This window comes from Schistocerca americana, chromosome 8 (assembly GCF_021461395.2).
Source record: "Schistocerca americana isolate TAMUIC-IGC-003095 chromosome 8, iqSchAmer2.1, whole genome shotgun sequence".
Taxonomy (NCBI): domain Eukaryota; kingdom Metazoa; phylum Arthropoda; class Insecta; order Orthoptera; family Acrididae; genus Schistocerca; species Schistocerca americana.
The window spans coordinates 430,809,901-430,826,944 of NC_060126.1; the positions used below are offsets into that span (position 1 = coordinate 430,809,901).

General features: G+C 40.2%; 1 protein-coding gene across 3 annotated transcripts in view; it reads right to left on the bottom strand.

Annotated features, from left to right (window-relative positions):
* LOC124546003 (jmjC domain-containing histone demethylation protein 1) overlaps positions 1–17,044 on the bottom strand; it is a 127,909-nt gene that overhangs the window by 74,254 nt on the left and 36,611 nt on the right. For all 3 annotated transcript variants that reach the window (XM_047124976.1, XM_047124974.1, XM_047124975.1), the window contains exons 10-11: positions 15,601–15,762; positions 7,044–7,136 (exon numbers count right to left, since the gene is read on the bottom strand). In XM_047124976.1, the coding sequence (XP_046980932.1) occupies positions 7,044–7,136; positions 15,601–15,762 (255 nt within the window). The remainder of the gene's footprint in view (positions 1–7,043; positions 7,137–15,600; positions 15,763–17,044) is intronic.

A 17,044-nucleotide genomic window follows, 5' to 3' on the forward strand; every position in this document is an offset into this window, starting at 1 on the left:
GACTGTAAACATTTAATTTTATTGATAAAAGGTCATTACTGCTTACTTCAAATTGCATGACAAGAGTTTTTTTTAGGAATACGATTGCTGTTAACTACATGTAGGCTTGTTCAGCTACCATCTGAGCTGCATCTGATAAAAATGAGTTTAGACCCTTGATTAGTATGCTTGTGTCGATAGCAAGCATTACACTTTTTGAACTGACCTTTAAAGTCATTCTTGATTATTTATGTAGGTTTGAAACACAAATGGGCACAGAACTGATTCCTGTGGCAATCAACGTTATGTTCCCACATTTCGAGGTTTATTCATGCCCGAGATACGGTCTGTGAATGAGATGCTTTGCATTCTGTTATGGAGGAGAGATTCCATCCGTGCAGGAGGGATGCCATTAATGACATAAAGCTGATCCCAATGTGAAAGTTGTTTTACTAGGCATTGTCTTACTGCAGTTTGTTTGCCCCTTGTGTTCCTACAAATTTTCAGCTGAGTTATCAAGTCAGATATGAGGGTTATACTGTTAAATGTGAAATTTGAACCAAAGTGTAATTTGGCATTTTCACATTAACAAATCATTGCCAGAAGTGAAAGAAGTCATGAGTGGCAGAAGAAATCCTTGGACCTGCAAGGTATTGTACCCCAGATCTGTGGGTTTGCAGTCTAGCACTTACCCACAAAACCAAACTCTAACATACTTAGTTACACAAATCTTAAAATACAGGAGGTACATCTACAAGATTACTCTGCAATTCAAAATAAAGTGTCTGGCAGAGGGTTCAATGAACCACCTTCAAGCTGTCTCTCACCTGTTCCACTCTCCATCAGCGCGCGGGAAAAACAAGCACTTAAATTTTTCTGTGTGAGCCCTGATTTCTCTTATTTTATCATGATGACTATTTCTCCCTATGTAGGTGGGTGCCAACAGAATATTTTCGCAACCAGAGGAGAAAACTGAAACTTCCTGGCAGATTAAAACTGTGTGCCGGACCGAGACTCGAACTCGGGACCTTAGCCTATCGCGGGCAAGTGCTCTACCGACTGAGCTACCCAAGCACGACTCACGCCCCGTCCTCACAGCTTCACTTCTGTCCCTACTTATTAGCAATTCCTACTAACAACAGTATGGTCTCTAAATCTCATTACCCATATTTTAACCAAGTTGCCATCAGATCGCCACTGATGATACATAGCAAATAATGAGACTCACTGACTTAAAAGTGAAAATTCCCACAAGCAGATGTCACAATCCACCCAAAATTTAACAGCTAGGTTAAGCATTTAAAGAAAAGTTTATGAGCAACTGTTAGTTGTGACAACAACACAGAAATTCCATAGCAGGATATGTCATCTTTGTGACATAGGTGATCACCATAGGAAGTCTTTGATGTTGATTGATATGATGCAGTAAGTGGACTGGATTATATACAAATGAACCAATTCACAATTTCCAAGCAGACTGGTAATATTTCTGCTATTTGATGATTAGTACTTTATGTCATCGCATTTATCAAACTTACGTCAAGGGGAACTCCCTCTTTTTTTTAAGCAAATGGATGCAAAATCAATGCTTGAGAAAGCTTCACAGTGTAGGCAGGTCAGTTGGTAAATCACATGGGTGCTTTCACACGTGGCTCTGGCTTTGATCGTGATTTAAAGGCCTTTAAATATGTCAGCTTGTGTCTGTATATTTGTGTGTGTGTGTGTGTGTGTGTGTGTGTGTGTGTGTGTGTGTGTGCGCGCGTGTGCGCGCGAGTGTTGAGGGAAACATTCCACGTGGGAAAAATTATATATATATCTAAAAACAAATTTATATATATATATAAAAAACAAAGATGTAGTGACTTACCATATGAAAGTGCTGGCTGGTCGACAGACACACAAACAAACACAAACATACACACAAAATTCAAGCTTTTGCAACAAACTGTTGCCTCATCAGGAAAGAGGGAAGGAGAGGGAAAGACGAAAGGATGTGGGTTTTAAGGAGAGGGTAAGGAGTCATTCCAATCCCGGGAGCGGAAAGACTTACCTTAGGGGGAAAAAAGGACGGGTATACACTCGCACACACACACATATCCATCCACACATATACAGACACAAGCAGACATATTTAAAGACAAAGAGTTTGGGCAGAGATGTCAGTCGAGGCAGAGGCAAAGATGTTGTTGAATGACAGGTGAGGTATGAGTGGCGGCAACTTGAAATTAGCGGAGATTGAGGCCTGGTGGATAACGGGAAGAGAGGATGTATTGAAGAGCAAGTTCCCATCTCCGGAGTTCGGATAGGTTGGTGTTAGTGGGAAGTATCCAGATAACCCGGACGGTGTAACACTGTGCCAAGATGTGCTGGCCGTGCACCAAGGCATGTTTAGCCACAGGGTGATCCTCATTACCAACAAACACTGTCTGCCTGTGTCCATTCATGCGAATGGACAGTTTGTTGCTGGTCATTCCCACATAGAATGCGTCACAGTGTAGGCAGGTCAGTTGGTAAACCATGTGGGTGCTTTCACACATGGCTCTGCCTTTGACTGTGTACACCTTCCGGGTTACAGGGCTGGAGTAGGTGGTGGTGGGAGGGTGCATGGGACATGTTTTACACCGGGGGCAGTTACAAGGGTAGGAGCCAGAGGGTAGGGAAGGTGGTTTGGGGATTTCATAGGGATGAACTAACAGGTTACGAAGGTTAGGTGGACGGCGGAAAGACACTCTTGGTGGAGTGGGGAGGATTTCATGAAGGATGGATCTCATTTCAGGGCAGGATTTGAGGAAGTCGTATCCCTGCTGGAGAGCCACATTCCGAATCTGATCCAGTCCCGGAAAGTATCCTGTCACAAGTGGGGCACTTTTGTGGTTCTTCTGTGGGAGGTTCTGGGTTTGAGAGGATGAGGAAGTGGCTCTGGTTATTTGCTTCTGTACCAGGTCGGGAGGGTAGTTGCGGGATGCAGAAGCTGTTTTCAGGTTGTTGGTGTAATGGTTCAGGGATTCCGGACTGGAGCAGATTCGTTTGCCACGAAGACCTAGGCTGTAGGGAAGGGACCGTTTGATGTGGAATGGGTGGCAGCTGTCGTAATGGAGGTACTGTTGCTTGTTGGTGGGTTTGATGTGGACGGACGTGTGAAGCTGGCCATTGGACAGGTGGAGGTCAACATCAAGGAAAGTGGCATGGGATTTGGAGTAGGACCAGGTGAATCTGATGGAACCAAAGGAGTTGAGGTTGGTTCTGGAGTTCTTCTTCACTGTGAGTCCAGATCATGAAGATGTCATCAATAAATCTGTACCAAACTTTGGGTTGGCAGGCCTGGGTAACCAAGAAGGCTTCCTCTAAGCGACCCATGAATAGGTTGGCGTACGAAGGGGCCATCCTGGTACCCATGGCTGTTCCCTTTAATTGCTGATATGTCTGGCCTTCAAAAGTGAAGAAGTTGTGGGTCAGGATGAAGCTGGCTAAGGTAATGAGGAAAGAGGTTTTAGGTAGGGTGGCAGGTGATCGGCGTGAAAGGAAGTGCTCCATCGCAGCGAGGCCCTGGACGTGCGGGATATTTGTGTATAAGGAAGTGGCATCAATGGTTACAAGGATGGTTTCTGGGGGTAACGGATTGGGTAAGGATTCCAGGCGTACGAGAAAGTGGTTGGTGTCTTTGATGAAGGATGGGAGACTGCACGTAATGGGTTGAAGGTGTTGATTTTATATATATAAAAACAAAGATGATGTGACTTACCATACGAAAGCGCTGGCAGGTCGATAGAAACACAAACAGACCCATACATACACACAAAATTCAAGCTTTCGCAACAAACTGTTGCCTCATCAGGAAAGAGGGAAGGAGAGGGAAAGACGAAAGGAAGTGGGTTTTAAGGGAGAGGGTAAGGAGTCATTCCAATCCCGGGAGCAGAAAGACTTACCTTAGGGGGAAAAAAAGGACGGGTATACACTCGCACACACACACACACGTATCTCCATCCACACATATACATACGTCTGCTTGGGTCTGTATATGTGTGGATGGAGATATGTGTGTGTGCAAGTGTATACCCGTCCTTTTTTCCCCCCTAAGGTAAGTCTTTCCGCTCCCGGGATTGGAATGACTCCTTACCCTCTCCCTTAAAACCCACTTCCTTTCGTCTTTCCCTCTTTCCTGATGAGGCAACAGTTTGTTGCGAAAGCTTGAATTGTGTGTGTATGTTTGTGTGTCTGTCGACCTGCCAGCACTTTCATTTGGTAAGTCACATCATCTTTGTTTTTTTTATATATATATATATATATATATATATATATATATATATATATATATATATATATATATATATATATATATATATATAAATACAAAGATGAGGTGACTTACCGAACAAAAACGCTGGCAGGTCGATAGACACACAAACAAACACAAACATACACACAAAATTCAAGCTTTCGCAACAAATTGTTGCCTCATCAGGAAAGAGGGAAGGAGAGGGGAAGACGAAAGGAAGTGGGTTTTAAAGGAGAGGGTAAGGAGTCATTCCAATCCCGGGAGCGGAAAGACTTACCTTAGGGGGAAAAAAAGGACAGGTATACACTCGCACACACGCACATATCCATCCACACATACAGACACAAGCAGACATATTTAAAGACAAAGAGTTTGGGCAGAGATGTCAGTCGAGGCAGAAGTGTAGAAGCAAAGAAGTTGTTGAAAGACAGGTGAGGTATGAGTGGCGGCAACTTGAAATTAGCGGAGATTGAGGCCTGGCGGATGACGAGAAGAGAGGATATACTGAAGGGCAAGTTCCCATCTCCGGAGTTCGGATAGGTTGGTGTTGGTGGGAAGTATCCAGATAACCCGGACGGTGTAACACTGTGCCAAGATGTGCTGGCCGTGCACCAAGGCATGTTTAGCCACAGGGTGATCCTCATTACCAACAAACACTGTCTGCCTGTGTCCATTCATGCGAATGGACAGTTTGTTGCTGGTCATTCCCACATAGAATGCGTCACAGTGTAGACAGGTCAGTTGGTAAATCACGTGGGTGCTTTCACACGTGGCTCTGCCTTTGATCGTGTACACCTTCCGGGTTACAGGACTGGAGTAGGTAGTGGTGGGAGGGTGCATGGGACAGGTTTTGCATCGGGGGCGGTTACAAGGATAGGAGCCAGAGGGTAGGGAAGGTGGTTTGGGGATTTCATAGGGATGAACTAACAGGTTACGAAGGTTAGGTGGACGGCGGAAAGACACAACCTGATACAACCTGAAAACAGCTTTCGCATCCCGCAACTACCCTCCCGACCTGGTACAGAAGCAAATAACCAGAGCCACTTCCTCGTCCCCTCAAACCCAGAATCCCCCACAGAAGAACCACAAAAGTGCCCCACTTGTGACAGGATACTTTCCGGGACTGGACCAGACTCTGAATGTGGCTCTCCAGCAGGGATACGACTTCCTCAAATCCTGCCCTGAAATGAGATCCATCCTTCATGAAATCCTCCCCACTCCGCCAAGAGTGTCTTTCCGCCGTCCACCTAACCTTCGTAACCTGTTAGTTCATCCCTATGAAATCCCCAAACCACCTTCCCTACCCTCTGGCTCCTATCCTTGTAACCGCCCCCGATGCAAAACCTGTCCCATGCACCCTCCCACCACTACCTACTCCAGTCCTGTAACCCGGAAGGTGTACACGATCAAAGGCAGAGCCACGTGTGAAAGCACCCACGTGATTTACCAACTGACCTGTCTACACTGTGACGCATTCTATGTGGGAATGACCAGCAACAAACTGTCCATTCGCATGAATGGACACAGGCAGACAGTGTTTGTTGGTAATGAGGATCACCCTGTGGCTAAACATGCCTTGGTGCACGGCCAGCACATCTTGGCACAGTGTTACACCGTCCGGGTTATCTGGATACTTCCCACCAACACCAACCTATCCGAACTCCGGAGATGGGAACTTGCCCTTCAGTATATCCTCTCTTCTCGTCATCCGCCAGGCCTCAATCTCCGCTAATTTCAAGTTGCCGCCACTCATACCTCACCTGTCTTTCAACAACTTCTTTGCTTCTACACTTCTGCCTCGACTGACATCTCTGCCCAAACTCTTTGTCTTTAAATATGTCTGCTTGTGTCTGTATGTGTGGATGGATATGTGCGTGTGTGCGAGTGTATACCTGTCCTTTTTTCCCCCTAAGGTAAGTCTTTCCGCTCCCGGGATTGGAATGACTCCTTACCCTCTCCTTTAAAACCCACTTCCTTTCGTCTTCCCCTCTCCTTCCATCTTTCCTGATGAGGCAACAATTTGTTGCGAAAGCTTGAATTTTGTGTGTATGTTTGTGTTTGTTTGTGTGTCTATCGACCTGCCAGCGTTTTTGTTCGGTAAGTCACCTCATCTTTGTATTTATATATAATTTTTCCCACGTGGAATGTTTCCTTCCATTATATATATATATATATATATATATATATATATATATATATATATATATATATATATATATATATAATGGTAGGAAACATTCCACGTGGGAAATATATATATATATATATATATATATATATATATATATATATATAATAGAGGGAAACATTCCACGTAGGAAAAATATATCTAAAAACAAAGATGATGTGACTTACCAAATGAAAGTGCTGGCAGGTCGACAGACACACAAACAAACACAAACATACACACAAAATTCAAGCTTTCGCAACAAACTGTTGCTTCATCAGGAAAGAGGGAAGGAGAGGGAAAGACGAAAGGATGTGGGTTTTAAGGGAGAGGGTAAGGAGTCATTCCAATCCCGGGAGCGGAAAGGCTTACCTTAGGGGGAAAAAAGGACGGGTATACACTCGCGCGCGCGCGCACACACACACACATATCCATCCACACATATACAGACACAAGCAGACATATTTGAAGACAAAGAGTTTGTCAAATTTTGCAGTTTGTCAAATACCGAAATACAAAACTTGTTCTTACACTGATGTACACTGCAGAATAATAATGTAATTTCTAAGAAAACTAGCACAATAGCAAAATGAATGAATACATGAATCTTTCCATGCTTACCCTATATTCAACATTCTTCCCTTCCTTACAGCATTTCGGACATTCCCAGCTGTTTGGAAGATCTTCATTAACAATACCTTCTGTATCTGGTATCTGGAAACACATAAGAATTGCAATAAAACTAAGTAAGAATGTAATTTCTCTGCAATTTAATTAAAAAAATACAGTTGAACTTTTCTATAAAAACATCAGTTACAACAACAAATCGGCTATAATGTCGTGATTTCTGTGCTACAGCTATATTCCTCATAAGGAACATACTTCTCAACGTTGCTTAATATGACAAGTGTAAATGTGTGTACCTCGTATATAACATCATTTTCAGCCTGAGTTAGCAACAAGATTTTCCAAGAACCAGTTTACTGTAGAACGAAGCCTGTTGCTGTAATATTGAAACCTTCTCTGCTTTTCCAACAATACGTTGAGGTGCACTATAGACTCTTCGCCTTATTGTTACCCTTGTGCATTCATAGTACAGCAGTGGTGACAGACTTCATCAACAGTACATGTGATGTCAGTTTCCGTAACAATTTGTTACAATGTGCACACATTTTAGAACACCACGGTCAGTTAGAGAGCAGTTTTAACGGTGAAAGAAAAAGTGAAACTCATTCATGACATTGAGAATAGAGCTAAAAAGGTTGATGTTTTTCACCAATTTTGCCTTGTACATTCCACAGTCCAAATGATTTGGAGGAACAAGGATAGAATTTTACTGTGTGTGAACAAAAGGGATGTAAAATTAAGCAGTTACGAAACGATAATGGAGTAACATGGATGAAGTGCTGCTTAAGTGGTTTAAGCAACAGTGAAGCATCAATTCACCCATTAGTGGACCTATCCTCATGGTGAAAGCAGAATTTGCCAAGAAATTAAAAGATGAATTTTTGTACAGCAATGGCTGGATTGACAGATTCAGGCACGTCACTGCATTATTTGTAGCAAAGTGAGCAGTGAAGCCAACAGCGTGAATACTGAAACAATCCAATAACGGCTGATTACCATGTGGCTTACATAATTTGTGAAGGATATGCAGACTGTGATATCTTTAATGCAGATGTGACTGGCTTTTTCTTTAAATTGACACCTGACAAACCTTTGAAATTCAAGGGCAAAAAATGTGTGTATGGCAAGTTGTCTAACAAATGAATAACAGTTCTGGAAGAAAAACTTGCTTGTGATAGGTAAATCAAAAATCCTAGGCGCTTAAGTGTGTAAAGAAACTGCCAGTGCACTACGGTGCTAGTAGAAAATCTTGGATGACCCCTGAACTCTTTGAAGTTGAAATAAGGCGATGGGATCGGCAACTTAGAAATCAGTAAAGGAAAATATTTGTTCTTGTTGTTAACTGTCCAGCACATCCTGCTTGTTTTTCTTCCTGCAAATACAACAAGCTTATTGCAGCTACAATGCACTGAGAATTAGTCTATTACACTGATGGGTGCGAACAGATGTATTACCAAAGCTTGGAGTCATGTCGCAGCCCAAACCATCAAGAACTGTTTCCGTCATGCGGTAATTACAACTGAAGGAATAAATGCCACTGAAACTGAAGACACATTTGATGACGCTGATGATCTGCCACGGTCAGAAATCGACTACGATATTCTCAATCTCTGCGACTATGAAATGTATGCAACAATAGATGATGACTTTGTAACAACTGAAGCAAAAACTGAAGAAATTGCAAATGAAGTAAAGAATCAGGGCCACAATGAGGGAGATGAAGAAGAAGAAGAAGAAGAAAGAAAGAAAGTGCCTGTCCCTACTGTGAGTGATGGTTTAGGAGCCATTACAATTGTGAACCTGTTCTATGAAGCTATGGGAGGGAGCAATGAAATTGCAAATTCAGTAATGAACATAGAACATAATTTAGGAAATGTGTACTGGGCAAATGGATAGCACAGTAAAATGACATGAGTACTTCACACCTAAGTAAAGACGTTTGGTGAGTACTCAACATACTGCTGTATATAGTGTATTCATGTAAGCTTCAGAATGAATACTGTATAAAATAAAACAATGCTAAATAAATTTGTTCTTTTACAGTTGCCACCACAATAGACTGAAAATCTGAATCTCAATTGCACTCGTTTACAACAACATAACTTTCAAGGTCCTTTGAATGTTGTTATAGCAAGGTTCCATGGTACAGTGAAACCTCTTTATAACGTTCCTCCATATAATGTTTTTCTCTATGTTACGTCCGTAAAGCCCATATAAACAACGTTAAATTTTCCTCTTTACTGCATTTGCTATATATTACAGTTTCCTCCATGTAACGCTCATATTTTTGGAACCCTGGTCAATTATTTACCTCTTATAATGTTTAAGTGTCTGGATGTAGACGCATCGTTTTCCGTTCTGTGGTTTCACAGTTTGCACCGGCTCGGAAAGCCCGCGCTCAGCGTATTTCATATGTCAGCGGCAAAACCCAGTAACGTGACATGTGACACACATTCTGCTTGCGATCTTTTTGGCACCATTTCAGTCGATGCTTTGTATTAGTACTTAGTAGCGTGTTGTGTGAGCTGAGCAGCAAACAGTTCGTGTGCCTAGTAAGTGTGTGTCTTCGATATAACGTTTTTTTAAAGCTTTCATTAGTGGACATGAGTGAAAAGCGGAAGCATATTTCTCTGGAAGAGAAGGTTTCTATTATTAAAAAAGTGGAGGCATCTCCTGGCGTTGAGTCGCGTGGAACTAGCGAAGCAATTGGGACTGGCCCCTTCAACACTCAACACTATTATGTAAAACAGATCGTCGATAATGGAAGGGTTTGAGAATTGTGGAAATTCGAAACGTATGCGTTTGAAACAATCGACTTACGACGAAATGGAGAAAGTTTTATTAACTTGGTTTCAGCAAGCACGTGCTGCAAACATTCCTATAAACGGAACTGTTTTGAAGGAGAAGGCGCTTCAAATATCACTGCAGTTAGGAATGGACAATTTTAAGGCATCCAATGGATGGATTGATAAATTTTGACAGCGTCATGGTGTTTGTACAAATCGGAATGTGGAGAAAGTAAAAGTGTGGACGAACCAACTGTAGCTCAGTGGATGCAGACTCTCCCTAATCTGATACAGGGCTACAAACTGCGTGACGTTTATAACGCTGACGAAACCGGCATGTTTTTTTTTAATTTAATGCCGGATAAGACATTTACTTTTCGTGGGGAAAATTGCCATGGCGGTAAGAAGAGCAAGGAACATCTTACCGTTTTGTTGTGTACAAATGCTGATGGCAGTGAAAAACTGAAACCTTTGGTTATTGGGAAGCCAAAAAATTTGAGGTGCTTCAAAAACATTTCCACATTTCTGTGCAAATATACAAACAATGCCAAGGCATGGATGACGAGTGAAATATTTTTATGTTTTCTAAGAGAATTTGACGCTAAAATGGGGAGTGCTGCAAGAAAAGTGTTGCTGTTTGTGGATAGATGTGCGGCACATCCACCAGACGTACCCTTTCTGAGAAATGTTAAAGTAGTTTTCCTGCCACCCAACTGCACCAGCCATTTGCAACCTTTAGACTTGAGCATAATACACGCCCTTAAGGTTAAATATAGGACAGCCCTTGTAAAAAAGGCCTTGAATTTGATGGACCAAAGAAAACTGGGAAGCCAGCAAAGCTCACAACTGAAACTGAACATTTTACAGGCAATAAATTTAATTATGTACTCTTGGAGGGAAGTAAGTGCCGAAACTATTAAAAACTGTTTCACAAAAGCAGGATTCTGTGAGAATGAGATGGCAGCTCCTGTGGAAGAAGTTGCAAGTGATTTGCAAGAGTTTCACAAATTAAGGCAGTGATTCTGTCACTTTTGAGGACTTTGTGGCTGTGGATGACAACGTGGCAACCACAGGAGTACAAAGTATTGAGGAGCTGACTGCAGAGAGAAGCTTGGAGAGTAATAGTGGTAGTGGTAGTGAAAGTGACAGTGACAAGGAAGATGACCCTGTGCCCTCATATACTACGGCAGCTGAAGCCTTTGAAACATTCAGGAGATACATGATGGCCCATAGACTTGAGGACAGAACAGTAGTTCAACTTGCTCATTTAGAGCAAGAAATGATTGCCATAAGAGTCTAGGAGAAACAGAAAACAAGCAAGCCTGCTTGAATATTTTAAAAAATCATAGGTATGTTATTTTCAGATTGCTTAGGTTCCTAGAGTTTTGTGCAAATTTAAGTTCCATTTGTTAATTTAATTACTGAAGTAATTTTTTTGTAACTAATTCTTTTTTAATCTGTGCCATTTACTGTGTTTTTATGTAATATGTTCAGTATATCATAAACAAAATTTGGCTCATATTCTATAATTGGGTCAACTGAAGAATGGGATACCACCTGTCAGCTTTGGAGAATGATGTCAATCTTAAGAATCTGTTATAACTTTTTACTGTACAAACTGATCCATTTACTTTCACCCATCCACCTACCGAGCCCCATGTTTTAATTAAAAAAGCTAATCAGTTGATACGTTGATCATTTACAATGAATATGATATGTTGTGAAAATTTAAAATGTCATCTATGGCACCATTTGTCAAAGCTGATTAGTGATATCCTGATCTTCAGTAATGCCCTATAATTATTATTTAGAAGCCTTCCTCTTTATAGTGTTTTCCTCTATACAGTGTTCAGAATTTGTGGTCCCTTGAAAAACATTATATAGAGGTTCACTGTATATCAATCCGTTAACTTGAATAGTATCAGTAACAACAATTATCTACAAGACTGTCTTACAGAAGCTTCACTAAATGAATTCAAGAGACTTCTTACACAGTTAAAAGGCTATTTATGACTGAAAAAGTTGTGGGATTAGGCAATCAGATTCTGAATGTGTAAAGAACATTCTATGAGAACTATAACATTTACAAACAACCAACTACACTGAAATCCCACTTATACATTTTTCAAGTGACACTACGAAAATGATGTAAAATGCAGGAAAATGTATAATGTGGAAAATAACTTTTTAAGGGGTAAAAGTTACATATAGGACGCCCCTTGCATTTTCACACTTTTTGTACATTTAATGTACATAATAAGCATCAAAATACTTACAAAATACTCATCAGGGACTTATTTATTATCGGAAAAATGTTATCTGAATTTTTTTATGCATTTAGCCACTAGTGTAACTGGAACTGCTAATTGCCTAGAAAGTAGAAACACTTTGACTTACTTTTATACCTCATAATCAATGTATTCGAAATGCCTTCAAGTGTCATTCATGATTTAAATAATGAAACACTGCAGTAGTTATGTATTTTTTAATGCTTGGTGTGACATGTTTCGAAAAATTATTGTCAATGTCAAGTGCAAATATTTACATAATTATTTTGTGTGGTGTCTGCATATGTGTTGTTCTGTGTTTCTTGTGCTGCAGTCATCTTTGGGGCTATAAGGTACTGTGCCTCCTCAGTTATGCAGAAAACCACACACGCGCAAACTATCACTTGTGTCGTTTGTTTGTGAAACATAAACAAAAAGTATTTACGAAAATATTTGCACCTGACGAGAAAAATAAATTTTCAAAACATGTCTTGCTAACCATAGTAAAAATACATAAATGGTGCTGTGTTTAAACCAAAAATATCTGAGCAACACAGAGAAAGCAAAAGTGTCTACTATCACTCCAAATGGTCAAACAATGAGACACATGAAATATGCAGTCGAGTAATAAAAAGGTACCACGTCACGAAAGTCACAACAATCGTGGAGCTCCACATATGCTGCACAGACAGTTTAAAAACCATTACGATTGGTCACGATGCCTGTTTTCAAACTAAAGAGTTTAGAATTTAGCCTCCTTGATTTGAATGAACCTATAGTCCGTTCATCATAAGACTAAACGTCATGTAAACATTACACTATGTATTATTCTGCATTTGCTGGAACCTCATTGGATTTTGTTTCACGTGGAATGGAAGCCAAGCTGTCTCGAGTACAGTCAAGTATGATAAGGACGGTAAGTTTTATGCTGTGCATTATGTGTACATCAGCTCAGCGATGATATGGGGTAACAGCTTTACCAGTGCATTTAACTTGGACAGCACTGGCCAGGCAAGTGATACAACTAACCTGCAGTGATGTCAACAGCTGCAGTAAAGACGTAAAAAGAGATGAACAGAGAAACAATATAGCTTTGAATGTCATTAAATTTTTAAACAGAAGAAAATAATATATGGCAAAACTCAGGCAATACGCTTCTTAGATGACCAGACAGAAAAGACAACATGCACTCGATCTTAGCTAACATAGTACTGTAACTAAAAACAAGAGTGATTAAAATTCCCGAAATTAACAAGGGTAATTATTCTGCATCAGCTACACGTGGCATAAAAGTGCACCACTGATTTCCCATGTAGTTAAATACTGAAGCCACCTGAAGGTGTTACAGTCAGCTATCTGGTAATCTCTGAACTCCTTCCCTATCACATCAGACTGCGAGGAATATGGTACATTCCAGTATTGCTACGTTAATAATGAGGTGATCAGCAACAGAAACCCAAGCACCAAAAAATTCACATTTCCTCCTCCTATTTTATGACGTGCTGTTCTGCATTTCGCAATCATTTGGTAGAAACAAATCTTCGTGCATTAGTTGCAGTACATTGCAGCTTAAATGTCTTGTTATTTCTCACAACAAATTTATTAATTTGGCTCCGGATCAATTCTGTTGGATTCAGGTTGCAGTGTTACAGTGACAACTGTAAATATGCAGCATTTGTACAGTGTGTTCGCCACTGTGAAAATTGTTTGCCACGTTTCTACGATGGGTATCACTCTGGATTGTGTGAAACCACATCTCCTCTACAAAATAATCAGCATATACAAATAAATAGTATTTGTTTTTTCCATTTTCTCCAAACAATTTAACTGTGTTATATTTTCTTAACTTCAACAATCTTTAATAAAATATCAGTAATTAAGAATGTACATTTGCAATGGCAACCAGAATTTTGTGCACAACATGTAATTAGAAACTAGACGATGTGCATTTTTCTTGAAAAACGATGGTTAAATATGAGTTAATTAACATATATTTGATGAATTTCATATTTTAGTGATTTATGTATTCAAAATGAAACAATACTTGTTAACTACAACGAGTTTCGAACTGCCACCCGCTAGGGTACGTGATTATCATACCTAGACGCTACTGTTTACACCGTGCACATAACAAATACATTTTTCTTATATTTAGTACATAGTGTTTCTCAAGAAAATGAAAGCTGATTTTTCTCCATAATCTTATGAAAAACATTAAGAAAAACCTGTTTCTTGCCATTAACAGTGTTCTCCATGCATTTCACCATGAAACAGAAAGCAGTGTCATCCACTTTCACAGAATATGAGAACGGCGAGACAATCAGAGCACAAGTAGCGTTTACAGAGACGGTGACTGCACACAATTTTTGAAATAAGAATTACGTAACTCAAGTATGATTAAGCAAAACATTGATGGCTGTTAATACATCAGAATGTCTTAAAAGGTTCTTTTACAGTGACATAGTAATAAGATATCTAACACATAAGCTGGGCCTACTTCTAAGAGCGTAACAGCACCAATGTACGACAGCTATGGCTGCTGACCAATCACGTCATTTGTGTTTGTTTGCATAAGGTTTATTCTTATGATGAATGAAGTATAGTTACACCTATCAGCCAAAACTTCAGGTAGAAATTCATGCCAACAAGAGATAAAACGTGTATTGTTCCAACTTTTAGCAATTCGGGTCTGCTGAGCAGTGTCCTGTTGTCAGAAAACACCATATAATGTTTGTAAACACTATGGAAAGGCCAACATCATGTCAGCATCATTTTAAGTCAATTACTCCACAAACTCTTTTTCATTAAGTGAAAATCACGAGAAAATTATAAATATGTTAACACAAAATCTGGTGTGAATTAACATTGTGAAAATAGACAATTTGATGGGAGCGATAAAAAATGTCGTAAATGGTGGAGAAAGTTAATTCCAGGAACTTAAGAGTGGGGTTATACTGTATTTGGAAAAAAAAAGAGAGAGCATAAGCCGTCAATGTACACAATGTTGCTATGCAATAAAGATCTTCAAACATGAAACTAAAAATATATATTAAAAAAAATTGTTTCTCTCAAACAAGTAAGCATCATATCAGGCTATGACTCCACGACTTATCTTTTTAAAAATGAAAACACAAATATTACAATACCATCAACTAAAAAACTTGTGTGTCACACTGTAAAACGGTTTACTTAAGTAATTATCTACACAAGTGAACTCAGCAAACATATTTCATAGAGAGAGAGAGAGAGAGAGAGAGAGAGAGAGAGAGAGAGAGAGAGAAGAATGTGTGTGTGTGCATGTACGCGTGCACACAGTTTCAGAATACAGGTGATGTTACAAATAATAACAGCAGTATAATTAGTCAAATCCATAGAATCCAATGTTAAAACAGCCCATCGAAAAGGTAAGGTTTAAATGTGATACATATGAAGTGATAAAACTTAAAAAAAGGATTGCTTTCAAAGTAATATTACAAGAAATACAAATGTGTTACATACAGTCTTTGCTATACAGTCGGGGTGAATGATCTCGTAGCAGATGCAGCATTCCATGAGTGAACTGGGTGCTTCACGATTTGTCTTCGGAATAGGAAGAACAGGTGCTTGGCCCCATCCATCCAGTGCACACATGACACATGCAGCCGTAACGGGCAACATAGGCTGTTGAAGAAAACAGTACTCATGAAACAGGCACACACATTATGCTCTATGTGATTTCTATTTAGTGTTAGCTATGCATAATCTACTCCCACATGAATGACATACTGAACGAGAGGAAACTGTTTATTCTGATGTCTGTAATCAATGTGCACAACACGTAGGTGAAAGAAACTATCGTAGCACTGTATCTTTATTAATTAGGAAGATAAAATATACTATATGTAAATTAAAGGCTGCTCACTGCTGTCAGCTGCAACAGGCCATTAAGCAGAATCGGTGACAAGTGAAAGTGTGTGCCGGACCACGATTCGAACTCGGGATCTCCTGCTTACTAGACAGGTGTGGTAACCACTGCGCCATCCGCGACACAGCATTATCGCTGCTGCACGAACTATCTCGGCACGTCTCAAGGCCAATCCACACTCCCACTGAGTGCCATCTATCCGCAGTCCTTGTCCACTATAATCCTTAATCCTGTTCACTACTCTTAAGATTCCTGCAGGAGGTCAGATGTATCTGAGGATTCGCACGTGAAGAAAGGCGATCCGTTGCCCAGCTAGGTTTATCAATTCTATGAATGCACGGTGTCCATTCTTTTGGACAAAAACTGCACATTCATAAAAAAATATACTGTTGACAAAATTTAATTCAGTCTATGGATTAGAGGAAAAGAATGACGGAAGACTGTAGGTTTCAACGTTATGTTTACAAGGTCATAAGAGCCACAGCACAAGCTTACATTGAACAAGGATGGGTAAGCAAACTGGCTGTGCCCTTTTCAAAGGACACAATCTGAAATTCACCTTAGGTAAACAATACAAAACATAAATCCAAATGGTGGGATGGGGATTTGAACATCACTCCCCCTGAATACGAGACCAGTTCTTAATTATTACACCACCACCTCACTCGGAACAACTGGAAGAGAATTACACAGTTTACTAAACCTAAAAAATATTCTACTGTTTTTAGTGGACAAACAGAGTAGGGCCAGTAATCTAGCCTGCCATTGCCAGTAAATATTAGTTACCTGCTAAATACATGTATCTTGAAATATTTTATTAGAGCTATTGTCTTATGATAGGACTGACTTAAATTATTATACACTGTTGTTGTTGTTGTGGTCTTCAGTCCTGAGACTGGTTTGATGCAGCTCTCCATGCTACTCTATCCTGTGCAAGCTTTTTCATCTCCCAGTACCTACTGCAACCTACATCCTTCTGAATCTGCTTAGTGTATTCATCTCTTGGTCTCCCTCTACGATTTTTACCCTCCACGCTGC